General features: G+C 44.3%; 1 protein-coding gene across 1 annotated transcript in view; it reads left to right on the forward strand.

Moving 5' to 3' along the window:
• The window catches only part of Nsf (N-ethylmaleimide sensitive factor, vesicle fusing ATPase), a 142,409-nt gene that overhangs the window by 116,969 nt on the left and 3,987 nt on the right, over window positions 1-21,453 (forward strand). Inside the window, exons 17-19 of the mRNA XM_048445892.3 lie at window positions 817-896; window positions 19,007-19,141; window positions 20,371-20,484. Of these exons, the coding sequence (XP_048301849.1) occupies window positions 817-896; window positions 19,007-19,141; window positions 20,371-20,484 (329 nt within the window). The remainder of the gene's footprint in view (window positions 1-816; window positions 897-19,006; window positions 19,142-20,370; window positions 20,485-21,453) is intronic.

Genomic DNA, 21,453 nt, shown 5'->3' on the forward strand with positions numbered 1-21,453 from the left:
TCATAGCAACATACTGTGTCGGGAATGTGTGCCCTCTGAGTATATTTCCACATGTATAAATAGTTACTTTCGTCCTTTGTTCTTTTGTTCAAGTACTACTGCCATACTAGAATTGCTACTGCTCTAGAGGGATCTCCGAGGAAAACAATACTACCTAACCTTTATGATGAAAAGTAGTGTGAACTGGAGGATGCCTATCTCCTGGGTGTTCAGAGAACACCAGGTGGCACAGGACAAAGCCTGCAGGGCTTCAAGCACAGGACTAGAGTCACACGCAGGAAGCTGGGGATGTGGCATTCGTGCTGAAGTTCCCTAATCACCTGCCCTGGAGGCCGGTCTGGATGTTTCTCCATCCCTGCAGTTATGCTACCGTTTCTTTCTGCGCCGTTTGCAGTCCCACCCTTTGCTGCTCCTGGGCTCTCTACCGCTGAGCCGCATCCCAGCCTGTTTGTACCTATTGTTCTGTTAGACTTTGTCGTCAGTGTGGTACATGTAAGCTGCTAGGATGGTTTCCAGTCATTTCTTAGAAATGTTGGTAAATACACCTGAATACTCTCTCCTTTGGGGAAAAAATAGTCCCTGAAGACCAGGAAATATGTTTATGTGAATCAAAGGATATTTAGAAGCTTTTTTAAATGTGCAGATAAGTTCTTATGTACTGTTTTAAGAATGTCGATTATTAAGCGTGTCTTTTTCATGGCATAGCTGCCTGCCTCTTACTACAGATGATGTTTGGTCTCGATGCAGACAGATCTGCGTGTTTGGACATGTGCCCCGAGATCTCAATCCTGAGCCACAGCCATGTTTCTCTTTCAGATTACGTCCCCATTGGCCCCCGGTTCTCCAACCTGGTGCTGCAAGCTCTTCTTGTGTTACTGAAGAAAGCGCCTCCTCAGGTAAGTCAGTAATAACAGGGAGCATTCTTACAGCATCTGCCATGACGTCTATACAGTGCTACACTCAAACATGCAGGTTATCACATACATAAAATTCTGTTGTTGAAGGGTTCCAGAAGGGTCATCTGATCTAGCCTTCTGTCTAAAGGTAAATTGTTTTTCTAACAGATTTTTTTTTCTTTTCCTTTTCTGAAAACACCAAGCTCTACAGTTGCAGTTAGTATTAGATGTTGTTTTTTGAATTTCCCAGTATATTCCACATCCTTAACCCCATCACCATCAAAGGGAGACTATGATACAAATATAGAAGGAATTAAATACGTGTTCCTATTTGTCTCATTTAACACTTCACAGTTTTCCTGGGGATTTGTATTTGAGAGTTCCACACGAGCTCACTAAGCCGGCAGGTTTGCTCCTGAGCTTTCAGCTGGTGAGATGACGTGAAGAAGTTTCTCATGTACCACGCACTGCTCTTAAGGAGCAGAGCTGGAATCACCATTTGTTTGCTCGCATCTTCACTGATATTGCTGCTGGAGTCATTGACTTTGAACCCTTAACAAATGCAGATGCATCCTGTGAGGATTGGTTAAATGCGTTCCTTATGTCGAAGTGCCCAGGGTATGATTGGCTTTGTCACAAGACATTCTTAGGTTGATTCTGTGTGGTAGAACATTGAAGAAATGCCGATCAAAGGGAGACACAAGAGGGTGAGCAACTATTTGAAAACATCGTAGTGTTTTCATTTATGAGAGTCTCATGTGTGATAAGCTATGAGGAGAAAGAGACGATAAATTTAGTTTGCTGTGCTAATATGTAATCTAACAGTTAAAGCACACCTGCATATTTCACACGTACAGGCTGGTCTTTGTAACATGAGGGGCCGGCACAAAGGTCTTGATTTTCTCGGTTTTTAGTGTTTCCTAAACATTTTCTAAAATCATGAAAGATGCATAACATCCTTGAAGTTTTGCAATAGATGCAACACACAAGGATTTTCTTTTTCCCGTGCTAGGTCAAACCCAGGGCTTCATGTATGTTAGACAGGTTCCTACCACAGGGCTTCATGTATGTTAGACAGGTTCCTACCACTATCAATAGTTTTTGCTTTGATTTTGAAATGGGGTTCTCACTGTGCTGCCTAGACTCCCTCAAATTCCTGGGTTTGAGTCCTCATCCTATTGAAGTCTTTCCTATGTTAAGGCTGATATTAAGAGAAGTGAGTATATTTTTGGCTTCTCTTGATTCCTTCTGTTTTTAAATAAGTAAACAATTGTATTTAAAACAAAATAAACAATTTCTACATACTCATACACAATTTATTTTTATGAAGCTAGCATATTTAAAATTTTTAGAATAGGAGATATTTTTCAGGCATTTAAATATATTATAATATTCAGCTTTTTGTTTAAAAAGAATTTATGCAAAAGTTCACGTAGGAGAAGAATGAATAGCTTTTCAGTGTTATTTTTAAATTCCCCCTTTACCTGGTCATGTGCTATCCACAAGAGACTAAATAAAGGTGCATCTCCCCCCCCCCGAAAGCTCTTTATATCCAAAATAAATATACATAGAAAATACTAACAAATGATATGTTTTTAAGTATCTTTTCATTGTATTTATAATTGGGGTTCCATGCAATAGGCCCTGTGGAGGTCAAAGGACGGCCTTGCGGGGCCGGCTCTCTCCATTGACCTTTATGTGGGCTCCAAGGATGGAACTTGGGTTGTTAGGGTTCCTCGTCCTCGAAAGCACGTTCACCCCCAAGGCATCCTGCTGCATTTTGATTAAGACTAAATAATAACTGTTTCTATTTCCTAAAATAATTTTAAGAATCTTAAGGGAAGGAAACGTTTCTTATGCTTCTAAATCTGCCAGCACACATGCACACACACACATCCCTCATTGTTTATCCTGCAAACACATTGAATACATGTTTATCACTCTGTGTGCATCTTCTTATGCTGATGGTCAGGTAAAAACAAGAGATGTGTAGTGTAAAAACATTTTAAAGGTTCAGGGGCCAGCAAAAGGGCTCAGCAGATAGAGGCGCTTGCCATGCAGGCCTGAGGACCCGAGTTCAATTCCCCAAACTCATGAAAAGGTAGAAGGAGAAAACTGACTCCACAAAGGTGTCCTCTGACCTCCCATCTGTACCATGGCACGTGCTCTCCCCATCACACATACACACACACACACACACACACTCTAATTGTTTTTAAGTTTTTTTATGTGAAGTTCAAATGACCAGTTAATACTGAGTAGAGCGTTCATTTTCTTGTTCATCAGTGACTGTAAATCAAGACCAACATAGTGAAGTACTTTATATTTTGAATTATAGGTGTCTATGATCCAAAAGTAGGATAGAAATAAGTGTTGGTGAAGAGTTAGAAAAAATGGAAGCCATATAAACTGCTAATGAAAATGTTAAAATCGTGTTGCCTTTGGGAAAACTTAGCAGGGCCTCAAAAGGCTCAACTGAGGTCAGGAGGTGCCTGACCTTCTAGACTCCACCCACAGCAAGAAAAATGCACATTTAGTTCAAAGCTCGTTCACCAACGTTCATAGCAGGATTATTTATAGAAACCCAAAAGGAAAACAGTATGAATCTAAGTGGAATAAAATATAGCGTAGCCATGAAGTGGAATCTTATTCAGCAGTGAAAGTGCCCTCAGAACATGCTTCAACATAAATGGACCTTGAAAATGTGCCAAGTGGGGAAAGACAGTCACAAAAAGACCACATACAATGATTTCATCTTTTTTTAAATCTTTGGCTCTATCCATTTTATTTTATATGGTATAAGTGTTTTGGCTACATGTATATCTGTGCAATATATATGTGACTAGTGCCCTCAGAGACCAGAAGAGGGCATCAGATATCCTGAAACTGGAGTTACAAATGCTTGTGAGCCGTCCTGTGGGTGCTGAGAATCAAACCCAGGTCCTCAGCAAGGACAGCCAGTGCTCTAAACTGAGCCACCTCTCCAGCCCCACTAGGATTCCATTTCTATGAAGTGTCCACAATTGGCAGTTCTGTAGAGATAGAAGGTCCATTTTCAATGGTTGCCAGGGTCAGGGAGGGCTGGATTGTGAGAATAAGAGGCAGGAAACAGCTAATGAGTATGGGATTCCTTTTTGGAAAGATGAAAATATTCTGAGATCAAGCGTGGTAAGAGCTGCCCATATCTGTGAACAGACTAAAAACTGTTGAGCTACACACTTTCAGCTAATGAACTGTGTGCTTTGCAAATTATATCTCAATAAAAGTCACGTTTTTTAAAATGTAGTTTCTCAAGCCATGTAAATGATGAAAGGAGAATTACATAGAAGGTTAAAAGTAAAGGGCGAGTCACCAGGCTACGTGGAGAAATCCCAGCTTGGGAGCAGTCTTACACCCAGCAATTGGATCATTAAAAAGGGCTCTGGAATGAATTTCTCTAAGAAGTAAAGATGTATGTAAGAAGTAAGAAACCTGGTTACCTTAGTTACAGGGAATGGCAGGGATTCTCTTTTAAGGGAACACTGGCCTGTCATTAGTCAGAACTTGGTGACTCTGACCCCGTCTGCCAGGTGACCTACTGTGTAAGTGAATTTGTGGCAGAAGAAATTAGTATTGGAAATATTTCTAGTTGGCAGAAGTTAAACAGAATAAAAATACGCCCTGGCTACACCACTTCGCTTCGTAATTGTATTGTACATTGTGTCAAGAAAATGAAAATAATTCTTAAGCTGGTCCAGCGTGGAGAATGTTGGTGACTCCAGAGTGAGAACATTTGCTTGAGCAAACCATTACTGCATGGAGTTTTCTATTTAATATTAGAGTCAGAGGCACCGAGTCAGGTGGAGAGTCACAGAAAATTGTTCTTTCTGGGAAGAAAACAAAAGCTGTGGGCGTTTTTCTTTAGAAAGCCCTGTGCGTCCTGCAGGACAGCAGGCTCCCCGGCACCGGAGCCTTCAGTTGGCCTGTGTTGTAAGGCCAGCTTTCTCGCAGAAATATTGTGTGTGCATGTGTGCACATGCTCCAATGACAGAATCCCTCCTGGCCGGTGTTGTTGTGTTTCCAGAGTCTCCCTTTTCACTTCCCTTCCCCCACCTCCCCTCTTGTAAACTGCCTTATTAAAACTGGGTCTCAAGCCCTCCTTTTTTTTCCTTTGTGATCGCCTTGTTCTTGGGTTTTCGGTGTAGAGCTAAAAATTCAAGGCAGATTTCAGTTACTAGGATAATTTTCTTTGAATTTTAAATTTTTCTAAGCAAATGCATAGATTTTTAATGAACCTGGTATTCAGTGGATTTGCTTTAAATTTATCTGGAGAGTTACTTTCATGATTGATTTATTAGCCCTTTGAAAGTATAAAAAGTGGTATCGGTAGCTCATGAAGACTGAGAAACATCATCACATTTTGTTTAGCATCTTTTTAAAACCAATTAAAAGCTTTTCTAAAATGGATTGAACAGGAGAAAATAAAACATGTTCCCTAGGTCTTTATTTCAATCAAGTTTCCCTGTGTTCTGCGGGAGAAGAGATCGAGGGGGGATAGAAAGACTGAAAAGGGCTGTCCCAGCAGGGAGCCGAGCCGGAGAAAAGGCCTCTCTGAGAACTCCGCCGCCACAGCTCAGAAAGCTCCCAGCCTGCTTCATCTACATGCAGAGTCACACAAGGCATGGGGGCGCTCACCGGCACACAGGGGCTTCACATGTGCTTCCCCGCTGATTCCTGTGAAAAGCTAACAATTGGCTCGGAGGGTGAAAGACCACTGCAGTTCACCCTCCCTGAGCTGGACGTACAATTTGTCCAGTGTTAGGAAATGTCCGGCTTAGCAGTGAGAGGCTTGAAGACACCCCTCCTTGCAGTGAGATCCTAATGCCGGCGCTTTTACTCCATAGCACTGGGACTCTTTTCAAGGCTTGCAGATTTATGGAAGTTGTGGTGGGGGGCGGGGCTGCTTTTCCAAATCTGGAGGATGAAAGCCGAGGTCTCCATGTCATGGAAGAGCCCCAATAAAGCAGGAAGGACAGGTGAACCACCTGTACCAGCGACACCAGTGGCTTTAATGTTTCCTCTGGGGTCTCTAATGTCATGCTTAAAACAATAGCTTTATCATTTGGAAGACAAGTGCCTAAAAAGAGGCTCTTCAGGCCATAAAACAACACAGTTTCCCCATTTTCTCAACAAGTCTAGGGGTGTTCAAGCCATTAACTAGCTTCTTAATTCTGGGTGTTCCTAACATTGTTTAGGATCACGCTGGAAGCCCCACCAGAATGGAATAGAATGGAATGGAATGGGATAGCATAGCATAGCATAGCATAGCATAGCCTTGCAGTCAGTGAAAAACCGATCCCCCTTCTCAGTGCCTCCCAACCTTCTTTTATTATGGCATATAGAAATGGCACCTGATCACATATTTGAGTAAGGTCAGGGACCCATGACACAGGTACCCTTGGCCTTCTCCTTAGCTGATGGGAATCAACATGTTTATTCACATGTAACTTGTTTGTGCCATAGCAATAGTATGCTCTTTGGAACTATAAACTTTGAAAAGACTATCTCCAAATATTCCTAGCGATATTACTGCAGGAAAGCTCAGACCTGCTAGTTAAGAGCTTAAACTGAAGTTGACTGCAAGACTCTACTGCTCTGGTGCCTAGGAATGGGTTTTGTTCTTCAGAGGAAATGAAACTGGATGTGCTGGGCATGCTTGTAATCCTGACTCTCAGGGAGCAGGAGCAAGAGGACTGAGTTCAAGGCCAGCCTGGGCTACATTGTGAGATCCTGTCTCAGAGAGAGAGAGAGAGAGAGAGAGAGAGAGAGAGAGACCCGGGTGTAGAGGATCAGAAGTTCAAGGTCATCCTCAGCTATATAGACTGGTAAGGCCAGCCTGGGCTATATGAGTTCCTGTCTCAAAAAAGATTTGTGAGGGAAAGTATTTTGGGGGCATAACTGGACCAATAAAAAACTATAGCTAGGCAGGCAGTAATCTAGTTACTATTCTTTGGGAGAGTATTCAATAAAATATTCTTTTTTTTAGATTTATTTATTTATTATGTATGCAACATTCTGCCTCCATGTATGCCCACACACCAGAAGAGGGCTCCAGATCTCATTACAGGTGGTTGTGAGCCACCACGTGGTTGCTGGGAATTGAACTCAGGACCTTTAGACAAGGAGGCGGTGCTCTTAACCACTGAGTTCTCTATTCAGCCCTCAATAAAATATTCTTTAAAAAGGGAAAAGAGAAACTATAGATCTCTGGGTAGGTCTGTGTTTTCCATGGGTTTTGTTTTAATGGCACCTGTCTATAGACAGCACTGTTTTTATGTAATTCTTACCAGACATTGCAGTACAGTCTCAGAGTAGCTGAGTTATTGGGAAGGTCTTGGTAATACTGGGTATCTCCGCAGGCATTGGGTGGCTTTAGTGAATAAACAGATAATGGAAGACTGCAAGCCCTACAGGCCTAAGCATGAGAATCTTTCCATCTATCTGTTTAGAATCAACTCTGGCTAATGACCGCAGTGTGACTCAGTGAGACGTGTAACCATTTCAGCAGGGGTGCCATCATCTTGACTGCTTGACTGCAGCGTGACTCAGTGAGACGGGTAACCGCTTCAGCAGGGGTGCAGTCATTTTGCCAGATGCGTGCATTGTAACCACTTGACAGGGTGACTTCTGCAGTGGGCTTCTTTTTCTTTATTGTTACTAATTTAAAAAAATAATGCCTAACAGTTTGGTGGCCTAATTTTTCCATTTATTAAGTCAATGATATTATATAGCTACTATGCTTCATAAGACTATTTTATATGCACTTTTCTTAGCATAGGCTTTCTTGGAAAGTTACATATAAATTGAATAAAATATGTAAGTGTAGAATAGTTTCAAATGAATCAAAAAACAGTAAAAGATATTTGATGAACCTTTTTATAAAACATTGTTACAAATATCTGAGTAGAATCAGCAAATATCTCAAAGGGTTTGAATATTTTAAACTGGTTTTGGAAGAATACATCTACAGTAGGCATTATTACTGCAATGAGTTCTGGGGTATGTGTGTGCGCATGTGAGTGCGTGTTCAGGTGCACGTGTGTGGTGTATGCACCATTTTCCAGTAGCACAGAATATCTGAATTTTAGTCAGCAGAGACATGCTAATGAAAGTTTTACCTCACAGCTAGAACTTGGCCTTGAACTCTTTCATCCTCGGTCAGTTACCCCACTATGACACCAGCTCTGGAGGTCATGGTGCCTTTCACCTCCCAGGGGTCCCTTCTCTTCGGAACGCACTCTTTGCGGTAGACTTAGATCATAAATCCTGAGTTCAAGTCTTGGTTCAGATACCTTCTGGCGTTATTGCCTTAGTCTGGGATCTTAGTTTCTATGTGTATTTCTTTATCTATAAAAGTGAAAAGAATTCTTCTTTTCCTATCCAGTTGAAGGTCAACTAAGATATCATATAGTGAAGGTCTTTATAGATGTGGTGCACACCTTTAATCCTAGCACTCAGGAGGCAGATGACTCTCCGAGTTTGAGGCCAGCCTGGTCTACAGAGCAAGTTCCAGAACATCCAGGGCTACACAGAGTAACCCTGGGCAGGGCCTGGAGTATGACCTTAACCTCATAAGGTGTTAAAGCAAAGACGTGCTGTGCGGCATCCCTGGGACCTTTTTAGCTGTGAGATAGACATCTGAGGAACGGACTGCTGTGCAGAAGGAATGCCCAGAGTTCCATTCCTGTCCCCTCCCGTGCATTACTCGTAAGGGAGATGGGCATCTCACCTCTGTCCACATTCAGTGAGATTTGCAGGCTAAGTCCTAAGACAAGCACTTTTGTCTGGGTATTAGAGATTGTGGTTATGAAAGAATGAAATAAAGGCAAGAATTTCAGAGCTCCATAAGGCAGGGTATAGAAGTGGGGGAGGGGCTTCAAGCCACCGAGCTCCCTGAAGACCCAGTGCTGGGTGCACTTGTGCCGACCCACCTGTTGCCTTTCCCTGAAGCCTCTGGAGACTGTGGCCTGTGTTCTTCCTCCCAGCTTCTGGTACAACTCATCTTCCTTCATATGCCCCTGTGCCTAGATTCAGGACACCAGTCTCAGAGCACCCTGGGACTTTATGCCATGCAGTCTGTGCTTGACAGCCTTTGGGTAAAAGCCAATCTTACGAAAGGGCTCGGACAATCTATCAGTCCTGGTGTTTACTGGAAATAAGTAGCCCTGGAGCTTGATGACTTTAAGTCAGTTTGTCTGTAAACCACACACTGTGACAGATCTTGTCACACAGAGTCCTTTGCACTGGGTGCCAAATACCTGGTGTGTACATACGCACGTATGCACACGCGTGAGCGCACGCACACACACACACACACACACGTGTTTGTTTTGTTCTGAGATAGGAGCTCTACATAGCTCAGGCTGGCCAGGAATTTGCATTCCTCTTGTCTCAGCCTCCCAGGTGTTTGGGGCCTGTAGGTGTGTCCAGCTATCTCAGTTCTGTGGATACCATTTTGGTGGTGGGTATTTTGAAAACCGTGGGTCTTAACTACACATAGAACTGTTAATAGCAATATAAATAAGAGAACGGGAAAAATCCAAAGACAAATCTGAATCCAGTCAGTTAGCTTCTGAGTCTCAGTTTTTTTCATTTGTAAAATGAGAATGACCTTCAAAGGTGTCTGAGTTTTGGGAAATAAGAACCATACTTATGATCTCTCTGTGTGCATTGTACAGGTACATATGCACATATATGTGTGCACACATGTATAAGCACACATAGAAGCCAGAAGACAACTCCAGGTTGTTTCCTCAATTGCTGAAGCAGGTTGTCTCTCTATCCCGGAGCTGGCCTAGTAGGCCAGGCTAGCCACCTAGTGAACTCCAAGAACCAGCCCGTGTCCTCCTTCTCTGTAACATGAGGGGGCCTGTTTGTTGGGGGTTTTTCTGTCCTGCCTGCCCCTCCCCCAGATTCTTAGTCCCAGAGAAAAATCACACAAAGGACTCCGTAAGTTATAAAGCTGATTGGCCCTTTAGGTCAGGCTTCTTACTGGCTAACTCTCACATCTTGATTAACCCATTTTTCTGATCTATGTTAGCCATGTGGCTCAGTACCTTTTTCAGTGGGGCAGCTCACATCCTGCTGCTTCAGTGATCTGGGCAGGAGTGGGAGGCATTAACTTCCTCCTCCCCAGAATTCTCCTGCTCTCCTTGCATCATTTTCACTTCCTGTCTGGTTTTCCCGCCTACACCTCCTGCCTGGCCAATCAGCGTTTATTTAAAACATGACTGACAGAATACAGACAATTCTCCCGCACCACTTCTCAGTGTTGCAGTGGGAAAGTGGGCTGCACACACAGCTCCCCGTGGCCTCTAGGGATCAAACGCAAAACCTTGTGCTTGCTTAGAGCGATCATCAGGATCAAGAACCAGTTCTTCATAGACTGCAAAGCGCAGCTCAAGTATTGCCTTATTGTTCATTGCCAAAGAAAGCAGACTCCAAAAACAAACAAATAAAGGCAGCAGAGAAATTCACCCTATCAAACGAGTGAAGCTTCAGGGTCTTTGTGTAGGAATCAGCCCAGAAAGGTCACAGGAAAGAGCACAGCCATGTGCTGTAGCCCTAGCTGCCAAGTGTCCTGCCTTCGGCAGCTCAGAGCAAGGTGCAGAGGGGCCAACTCAAGAAAGAGCAGTGGTATGGGAAGAGACAAGAGAGAGCCACTCATAATGACAGCAGCGAGACAGATGACCTCTGTACGGGGGACCCCCGAATGTGGGGACAGAGGTAGGGAAATTGACACACATTTGAGGCTAGCCTGGGCTGTATAGTGAGTTCTAATCAAGCCTGGGTTACAATGTGAGGCCCTATCTCAAAATCAACATACATACACATGCAGGAAAATGAGAGGCGAGAAAGGGATCTTTTATGCATGTGGCACACTCTTGGGGGTAGGAGCAGGAGTCTGCAAGTTTAAGGACAGCCTGGCCTACATACATAGCAAGACCTGTCTCAAAAAAATCACAAGGGGTGGAGTAGATAATTCCCAAACTGTTGTAATTGCCTTTCCATCAACAGGCCTCCAAACTTTCTGTATGCATTCCAGTGCTCTTACAAACAATTAAAATTGGGCTCAGCATTCCCTAAATTCTCATACAAGCATTATTCTGAAAGATGGTGTTCTCTGTAAAACACAAAAAAAGCAGTGTCTTATGGTAACAGAAGTTCTACTGTTTCCATCTTAAGTATAGCTGCTCTACCTAGATGGTAACACTGTAGCTGATTTTTTTTCCTGCTTTGCTGTTTCTTTTATTTTATAAAATTTCTGCCATAAGCCTATATTACTTCAATAATAAGAAAAGAACTGTAATGTTTATATAGTTATTTTCATATTTAGCCTACCAGCAAAAAAAAATGTTTTATTTTGTTTGCTTTATTGAGATAGGGTCTCATGTAGCCCACCATGGTCTCAAACAGCATCCTCATCCTCAAACAGAGGAGACCACCTTGTTGGAGTATGTGCGATGTGTGATTCTAACCTTGCTTTTTCTTGTAAGATGAATGCTGTACTATCTGTAAGGTACTTGTTGTGAGAGGTTGTGAGAGGGCCCTAGCTCTGCTCAGTGCTGTGCTTCCCATCTGAATGGATAATGGTTGAACACCCACGTAGCTAAAGGTGACCAAGATAAATGGCAGTTGTTATGGTTCAGCTGATGGAAGGGTTGTTTTTCCAATCTGTAACATGGCTTTAGACATCTGAGGTTGAAAATGCTTACCGCCAGCTGGGCGGTGGTGGCACATGCCTTTAATCCCAGCACTCAGGAATCAGAGGCAGGCGGATCTCTGAGTTTGAGGCCAACCTGGTCTACAGAGCAAATTCCAGGACAACCAGAGCTACACAGAGAAACCCTGTTTCGAAGAAACAAAACGATAACAACAGCAAAAAGACATCAAATGAGTTTTCAGTGTCCCTGTATCGCATGCATGGGACATGTGTTCTTATTCTAGGGTCTCTATGGCAACCCCAAGTATGAGAAAGAAGTAAAGAGGGGCTCGCTTCTTCACACAGGTGCTAGTATGGACAGCCGTGGCGAGTGTGGCCGGGTTTGCACAGACCCCTGGCTGTTTCCAGTTCTCACTCTCAGGACTTGTTGCTGTTCCTGTTGCCATTTTTTCTGGTTCATGCATAAGCTGGTGTCCCTATGATGCCCACCAGTGACAAGGATATGCCTGTACCCAAATAAGCAGGGTGTAGTAGCCTTTCATACAAAGGTTCTTGGAAATTTGAAGATATGTTTGGGGTAAGTAAACCATCTTAGGTTTCACTGGGGGCAAGAACAGGAATTCATTAGAAAGCAGGGGCTTCATTTTTGATTGAATCATTGGGTGTTTTGCCTTCATGTGTTTCTACATCACATGTATGTCTGGTGTCCTCAGAGTCTAGAAGAGGGCATTAGATCCCCTGGGACTGGAGTTACAGACAACTGTGGGTGTTGGGAATTGAACCTGGTCCTCTGTAAGACCAGCCATGCTTCTAACCCCTGAGCCATCATCTCCAGCCCCCAAGTGTATTCTTATTTATGAAATATTATATGTTCAGGTTTTAAAAAAAGATTTTAAAAGGAAAACTTATATATATGGTATCTGAGGCAAAATATGCTAAATACTGTGCTAATGAATAAGAATGGTCACCATCCATATGTCGGTGTGCTCGGCAATGCATGTTGGCATATGCAGACTGTGTAGAGAAACCATGTGCCCTGTGTGTTAAAGGTTTTGTGCCCCTAGTTCCTTGGTGACGTTGCTGACAGCTGTTACTTGCAGGACTCCAGGGAGTGAGGTCATCTGCTCGTCTCTGAAGGGCCCTCACTAGTTTGGTGCTTCTGTCTGGAAGAATTAAACAGAGCAGCCACCAGGGCTCAGGAGTGTCTTAAAGTAAGAGTCACAGGCTGTGGTGTTAGCAAAACAAGAACACAGTGACTGAGGATGGGGAAGCTTTGTCCATGGACAAATATTTAGAGTTTATTTTTTTTTATTATTGCTGTATATTACCATAATGTTAAAAAACCTCTTCAACCTGAGAGTCCCCCACTTGATTGTAAAAGAAATTAAAACTTTTCATGGGCCACTCATACTCATGTCTTAGGGGCCTGGGACACTGTCCTAGTGGACAAGCTGTAAGGTTAACTGAAACTCACACTCACTGTGTTCAGTTCTAGACGTTAGAGAATTTTGCTTCTTTCTTAGTTCTTATCTGTGTTCTGGGTAATTGAAATTGTTAACCAAGTTGCCTCTTCACAGGTGAGATGCTATTACTGGACACACTGAGTCATGGTCTATGGCAAATGAGGACAGGATGTGGGGGAAGGGAGGTTCTGAAATACGAACATGATACAGACACACATTGGTACCAAACTCCTAACATATTGTGCAAAAAGAGAGGTTCCCTGGGGTGAAACCACAGAGGTGGAAATAAAGTTAGAACAGTGATGCCTTCAGAACAGGGGTTAATTACAAATATCTAGCTGAAAACTGAGCTAGGTGCATCAGGGGCTGGACCAGCTAAACAGCCTGGGGAAGAAGTCTACACAAGCCATTCCTTTGGCATTAAGAATAGTGTGGCATGGTCAGTACAACTTTATTTTCTTAAGTTATTTAACCTTTTCTCCTAAGAGTTCAGAGGTCATTTCTAGCAGATGTCTATCCCAAACTTGTAATTAGTAGGACAGCTATTGTAGACATGGGTTTAAAATTGCATAGGGAGCCAGGTGTGGTGGTGTACATGCTGTTAATCCCAACGCTGGGGAGGCAGAGGCTGGAGGAGCTTGAGTGTAAGGCCAGCCTGGTCTACAAAACAAGTCCCAGAACTACACAGAGAAACCCTATCCCAAAAAAACAAAACAAGACAACAGAAAACAATAAATAAATAGGATTTCACACTCCTGGCTGCTGTGTCTGAGGCCCTGGGTTCAATTCCCAACGTCACAAAACAAATAAGCAGCCAACGATGAGCCCCGGAAGGTTAATGGAGTCAGTGGGCATGAACTCCAGATTCAGCCCCTTTCTGGAGCTGAGAGTCCAGATGTGTCACCTCCCCCCCGCCCCCCCCCCCCCGTTCCTCTGCTGCCCAATGAGGAAGAGAATAAGAGGACAGGGAGAAGGGAGCCTGCTTAGATGCCACTCAGAGCCACCCGGGGTCTTTCTCATGAAGTGGTTGACAGATTCTTTAATATCACAAAGTTGTCTGTTTTGGCCCATTTCAAATCATCTGGAATCCAGGCTCTGGTTTCTACCCTATCAGCCGTGTGTGCCTTCCCTTGTCCTCTGCTCTGCTTACATCACCAGATTGGCTACAAAGGGCTAAGCAAAGAATTTGCTCCAGGGTAAAGTCTAATGGAGAATTTAAGTGTAGTTGTCTGCCTAGTTACAGCATGATTTATTTGGAACATCCTTCCTTTGGTATTCAACTTCAGCATTTAACTGAAGGAGGAAAAGTGCAAAGAGAAGGAGAAGGAGCCAGACATCTGAGCCATGATCCGAAATGCAGGCTAGACGTGGAAAGGCCCAAGAGGCCATCGCTGCGGCTGCCCGGCTCTTGTATTTGTTCGTTTGTTTGTTTACAGTGCTGGGCCTTAAAGCCAGGGTTTTCCGCTTGTGAGCAAGCTGTGTGTCACTGAGCCACACTCCTGTTGCTGACTGGTTTTCACTGGGTTAGGCAAACCAAGAGTTGAAGGAGGCAGTAATACTCCTTATCTCACTAACTTGAATTCCTAGCCTCCCATAAATCTCTTTTCCTTTGCTAGAGAAGTTGACAGGAGGCAGTCAGTAGCAAAGGGATTGGTCGGCTAAATAGAAAGTTGTGACAGCCTTGGGCAGTGACTTAAATTGTAAACAAAGCCCACGCACCACCTACGCTTGAGTGTTTTCACTGAATGCAGTAGTCATAGCGTTCAGCACTTAGTGCTCAGGGCGGTAGGCACTCTGAAGTGAAGGTTTCCTGATGAACTGGATCATCGTCCATTCCTTCAACATCTATTTACTGTCTACTGCACAAGGCCCTGTGCCTCCCTGGGCAGTTCAGGAAAGCCAGACACACTTCACCTTTCCTACTAAAGACTCGTGAGACATACAATAATAAGCAAATACAGGGCATGAAGTCACGTGGATAGTATATAAAGGTGATCTGATCGTGCACCAACAGAGCAGAGTAGGAGAGGACGCAGGGTGGGAGGGGGCTTGAGAAAGCTGTGGAAAAGCTGGCACTCAAGCAAACCCTTGGCAGAGGGAAAGGAAGTGTCTGGGGAAAGGGACTGTGGGTGCCCATGCGTATGCCAGGCAGCTGGGCCCAGTACTTCAGAGACTGGACAGGAGAGATGAAGTGATCAGATGTCTAATCACTGCAATGAGGGAGCAATCAGTGGGATCAGGCACAACTGTTCTTAAGGTCTCGATAGCAAATGACACAAGCTCTATACACCCTTCCCAGGAATATGCCATTTTTGTGGTGGAGGAGTCTGGTGCTGAGATAATCTACCTCACATCTGTCGCACACCTCATTGATGGCGCTTGTCCCCTTTTTACTGTACATGTTACCCAGCCTTCAGAAGAACTCTATTGCTTTCCCGCTTACCCCCAGGCTGGCATCAGAAGCACCCCAATATGTGTAAGCTATGGGCAAAAGGGTGCAGGACCCTTTGCAGGAGATTTACTCAGAACTGACATGGTACCCATGTGGCTGCTTTGTCCCATCCTACGAGAGGAAAGCATCCTGCAGGCATGTGCCAGGATCCTTTCTCTCCATCAGTCCTTTCTCCTTAGGACCCTTCTGATGCTTTTTTATGTCAACTCTATCTCCTTCCTTTCTTTCGCATTCCAAGTCTTCCTTTCATTGGCTGCCCACATCTCTCCAGAGAGACTTGGTGCTGTGGCTCAGGGACTCCCAGTACCCACATACGGTTTAGTAGCATTTGAGATCTATCCTGCTCCTCGGGAGCCTTGTCGGTGCCCACTCATCACTGACCTGGCAGCTCTATGCTGCTACTCCAGGTTGCCCCACTCTGAGACCCTGCACCCTTCTCCAAGTCTCCACAGCCATTGCCACGTAATGTTTTCTGGAATGTGACTTGGTAGTGGCCCCTGTGTGCTGGCCAGCTAAAGTTGCAATCGCTTTGAAGATGCAAACTAAATTTCATCATTCACCTACCTAAAAAGAAGAAATTCTTGCTAATGTTCCAATTAGTGAGTGTTAATTTCATCTTTTTCTTACTGGGTTTACAAATTCCTAATGTTCTGACATTTTTTTTCACTCTTTTTACAAAAACATCAGATTGTAATCATTAGAAAATAGAGGTTAAGGCCCATCCCACATGGCAGATTTGAACCTTGCTTTTAAACTCACTTCTTAATCCATCCCAGGGTTTCCGATTGTTCCGGGTTAATTCTTCTTACCAAGGGTGTTACATTTGCCGCAGTGAATGGTAAGAGCAGCCTTTCGTTCCCGCATAACTGACTTCACTTTTGTTGCTGGGTTGGAGCCAGCCCTTCCATTTCACTGCAGTTATTATATTGGTGGCATTTTTTTATTTAGGAAAAGAAAAAAAAAAGCTTTATTCCACATGAACTTTTGTTACAAATCAGTTGATTGGGGCCAATCAATGGCAGACCTCTGAAAGGCTGTGGATTATCTGGTTAGCCCTTTGTGTGGCAAAAGGCTTAGATGTTGCTTGGCGCTTGGTTCATTCTTCGTCCTGTAAAGAAGTGGATTTTTGAAGGATCAACACCTGACTGAGCCCTGCCTTTTTCATGGTAATGTTTTCACCTGAGTTGCTTCTTATAGTGCTAAGACTTGGTTAACTAATACTTATTTAACCTTGGAACAATGTTCATCCTAATCCGATAGGCAGATCGTCGTTTTATTTGGGCCTTTTCTGTGTCGCCTCAGGAGCAGCAAATCTCAGGAGAGGATGCTGGGAGCGACTCCCTGCCCCCCAGATAGGTTACTACTGCTTTGTTTCCTCCTTCCATGGGACGTGTTTGGGCACTGTGGTCTTTAAACCCGTAACCACACATTAGCAAGATAGATTTCCTCTTTGGATCGATCCCGCCTCTTCTAAAGCCACACTCCCATGGCATGCTGCTGGCGGCTCCTGTCCTTCAAAGGAGACCCGGTGTGGTTCCTTACATTAGTCCATCTGCAGCTGTTTCTCCATGAGAACACTTCCAGATGAACATTACCACTAATTAATACACAAAACGATCCAGCACAATTTAATTATTTGGTAATGTTTTTCAGTGTTTTCTTAAAGATGATGCTTTACAAGTCAAGGCCTGAGCTTGCCTGGGTCATGACCTCTCCACAGTGTTTGCAGTCTTGTTAAACAAGAAGACAGGCAAAACATAAATTAGCGTCTCCATTATAAGTTACCCCACACTTCCCAATCTTTCAACACCATGAAGACATCTGAGTGGCTGTAGGAAAAGTTGCTCGAGAAAGGTGGTGGTGGTTGGGAAGTCCAGCTTTCTGTAGTGAGCCAGAAGTGTCTACAGAGCCGCTCTCCAAAGAGCCCAGTGTTTCTGTCCATGAGAGGAGAGCGATGAGGGAGCCAGGCAGAGGGTGCTAGACACCTAAGGGGAGGAAAACAGCTGACTTTCCTTAGTTATGGCCAAGACAGGAGCATCACCAAGCTCAGGAGTAGAGGGCTAGCCTACTACCAATTACTAACCAAATCCTAAAAACAGTATCCATTCAAATGAGATTGTTCCAGCTTTTGTATCTGTTAGCTTTGGGAAATGTGTTCCAAAGTTAGCATTAGAATTTATTGTTAAAAGTTTTTTGGTTTTTTTTTTTATTTTGTTTTGTTTTGTTTTTTAGTATAGAAGCCTTTTTGTTAGAGTAGAAACATATAACTGTGTTCATGGGTGTGATTACCTCAGCACCCAGCTTTTGTTATATTTTTGCTGTTGGACCTCTGCTCCCTCTGACTTCATGACTTTCCTGCTCATCTTCTGAATCAGCTCACCCGTTGCTTAAGACTTGGCCTGCAGACTCCTCCCCACAGAGAGCCCAGCCTCTTCTGCCAGGTTCCTTCTGGGTGTAGAATATTCTTCCTTTCCATGTGGTGTAGTCTGTGGGCTTTCCTGTTGTTTTTATCTTTCTACCTCTCCATGCAAGGTCATTCCACAGTCATTCAGGAACTTGGCAAATGTCTGTTGATAAGCATTTGATTTTCTTTTTTAATTGATATGTTTTTTCTAGTTAATTTATTGAACAGTAATAATGATTAGCCTTCAATATGTATACATCACAAATAAATTTCTACTGTACAGTCATATATTAAACCAAGGAGCTAATTATGTCATGAGGGTTTCTGCGTACATGCGTGTGTGTGTGTGTGTGTGTGTGTGTGTGTGTTTATGTGTGCACACATACATATTCTAGAACTTGAACATAGTCTCTATGCATGTAGGCAAGTACTCTACCAGTGAGCCACAGCGTGCCTTCCACCTTGTTTCTTACAGGACTTCGTGGTGAGGCATTGTTATTCTTGGCACAAAGTGGACAAAGCGATGAGTAAAACTGACAAAAGCCATCTTGCTGTCAACAATTAGTGGTATAATATGTGCAAAGCCCATGCTGAAGGTTTTAGAGGTTTGGGGGTGCAGAGGGGATTGCTTTATTTTAGAGACAGAATCTCCCTATGCAGCCCTGGCTAGCCTGGGACTTACCATGTAGACCAAGCTGGCAGAGACCGACAAATTTCTGAGTTAGGGGCCAGCCACAGCTCCAGAGTGAGACCCTATATAACCCTACTTCCGTCACGCCCGCACCATGCTGCCCTGAGGATGGGACTGTAGCATACACTCAGTGTCTCTGGCTTTCGTTTGGTGTTCCCCGGTTTACTGGTCCCCTCTGCTGGCATCAGTGGGAAGGGCCCACTTCATTGTTGCTGCTTCTGAGTTGTGGCATCTATGCCTTGTTTAGTTTTATTTGGAAAATTCTGGGATTTTGTGGGTTTTGCCTACTCACTTACATACACAAATAAGTGGGTTCTGCTCATGTCATTCAAGCTTCCTCCAGTCTTCTCATTGGCCTTTCTATCTGCACTGTAACACATCTTTCTCTCGGTAATCAGGGCCGCAAGCTTCTCATCATCGGGACCACTAGCCGCAAAGATGTCCTTCAGGAAATGGAGATGCTTCATGCCTTCAGCACCACCATCCACGTGCCCAACATTGCCACAGGAGAGCAGCTGCTGGAAGCTTTGGAGGTAAAGATCAGTCACTGTTAGAAACTGTTTATCAGAAAGGAGTTGAGGCCTGAGATAATGCAGAAGGGTCCTCAGCCACAGCAACTGGCATTCAGTGGCACATCAGGCTAGAATGTGGGACCCTTCACTGCTTTTCAGAAGTTAGAAGAAGAGGACACAAAGGAGAGCGGATCCACTTCTCATTCCTGGGTGTGGGCAGCACACAGACTGCAGGGGTCAGTCACTCTCTTCCCAGCATCTGATCCTTCTGGATCTCACAACAGGGGCGTGGATGGGTGTAGTGGGGGGTGGGTAGGTGGAGGGGGGAAATGAGTGCAGTGGGGGGGGGGTCAGTCAGTCTCTTCCCAGCATCTGATCCCTCTGGATCTCACAACAGGGGCGTGGATGGGTGTGATGTGGGGGTCATCACTGTTTCTTCACAATGGCTAGCAGCACATTTCTTTGCATTTAATAAACTAGAACAATGATTAAAGCCTTTGAAACTACAAAAAAAAGCTACCCAAACTTCACAACTTTATAACATGAAAATGTTTCCTTAATTGTTGAAATCTTTAATTTAAAAACTGAATATTAGTGTACACATGACTAGATGAGATCTGTTGGAAAATATGATGTAAGTTTTTTGGTGTGGGAGAGCCAAGGAGACTTCATAAAGGTCCTACCACTTAAGAGTGGCCGTGTGCTCCCCACAGACCACCTAAGAGAGGCCGTGTGCTCCCTACAGACCACCTAAGAGAGGCCGTGTGCTCCCCACAGACCACCTAAGAGAGGCCGTGTGCTCCCCACAGACCACCTAAGAAAGGCTGTGTGCTCCCACAGATTATTGAGAGTGACTGTGTGCTCCCCACGGGGCAGAAGTCGGCAAAAGAAACATTTCTGGGTACCTGTCTGAGCAGCCTTTTGTAGCTGGGATGGGTAATCATAGATTGGAGCTGTTTTCCCCCCAGAAAATATGTCTCCAAGTTTACTGATGGTCTCTAGAAAAACGACGTAAGATATGTTTCTTCCAGACAAGGTAATCCTAACATCAGGGAGGCTAAGGCAGAAGAATTAACCATGAGTTTGAGACGAGTCTGGGCTACCAAATAAGACCTTGCCTTTGTGTGGTCACATGTGACTAGGAGGGTCAGTTCATCCCAATCAGCTAGCTCCTCCCACTATTTACATAAGGGCGAATGTTGGTGTGTGTGCTATAGACAGAGCTTCATTATTGTTTATTGCTTTTGTAGCTCTTGGGCAACTTCAAAGATAAAGAACGCACCACGATTGCTCAGCAAGTCAAAGGGAAGAAGGTCTGGATAGGAATCAAGAAGTTACTAATGTTGATTGAGATGTCCCTGCAGGTAAGCTGATTTCTTCTCTGTAGAATCCCAAGAGTGGAGGTAGCATACCAGCAGGGCCTGCGTTCCTCTCCCAAGGCTCAGGGACACTTGTGCCATTCTTAATCTTCAGAAACATGAGAAGAGCGTAGTGTGACTTTTAATTTTAATGTAGAGTTATTAGGCCTGACAGTCAGAAAGAACTTCAAAGAGCAATCTAGAAAATAGGTTGTCAGCAAGTTAGTCCAGGTCACAGACTCTCTACCATGGGGCTCTATGTCAGGGTCAGTAGTGACTGCACAGACCTGAGAGATGTGTGAGGACAGACGCAGGGCCCTGTGCAGATAGACATGGCCTCTGTGCATGTCCCCTGCCCTCTCCTAGAAATTTTTTTCTTTTCTTTTTGCTTGGTTTTTGAGGCAGGCTTTCTCTGTGTAGCCCTGGGTGTCCTGGAGCTCTCTATGTAGATCAGGCTGACCTCAAACTCAGAGATCCATCTGCCTCTGCCTCCCAAGTGCTGGGATTAAAGGTGTGCACCACTACTGCCCAGCTTCCTAGCAGTTCTGTGCAGACTGCTGGAGGGTTAAAGCGTCCTGACTCCCATAGACCACACATCCTCACAGGCAGAGGAGACCACGTGGGTGCTTCCTTGTATCTACTTCAGCTCCCTCCCTTCTTCTGGAACTCCTTGCTTCCATGTGCCTCTACATGTGCATATGCATGTGCATTACACATGTGTACAGATTAAGAAGGTCTCTGTGTTCACACACCCGGGCTGCCACCCACTGTGCACGGCCCCAAGTCCAGCTCAGCACATACCAGAGTACTCAGGAAATCTCCCTCAAACAAATGAATGGATGAATGAATGAGTGATCCATCCCCAGACTTGAGTTTGGAGACTGGAGTTATTCTAAGCACGTGCCTTGCTGGGCAGCCCTGCCCTTGCCAGCGTGAGCAGTGGGATTTCTCGCTTCATGTTTACAGCTGAAGGAA

The sequence above is a fragment of the Myodes glareolus genome, chromosome 9, assembly GCF_982192425.1.
Source record: "Myodes glareolus chromosome 9, mMyoGla1.1, whole genome shotgun sequence".
Lineage (NCBI taxonomy): Eukaryota > Metazoa > Chordata > Mammalia > Rodentia > Cricetidae > Myodes > Myodes glareolus.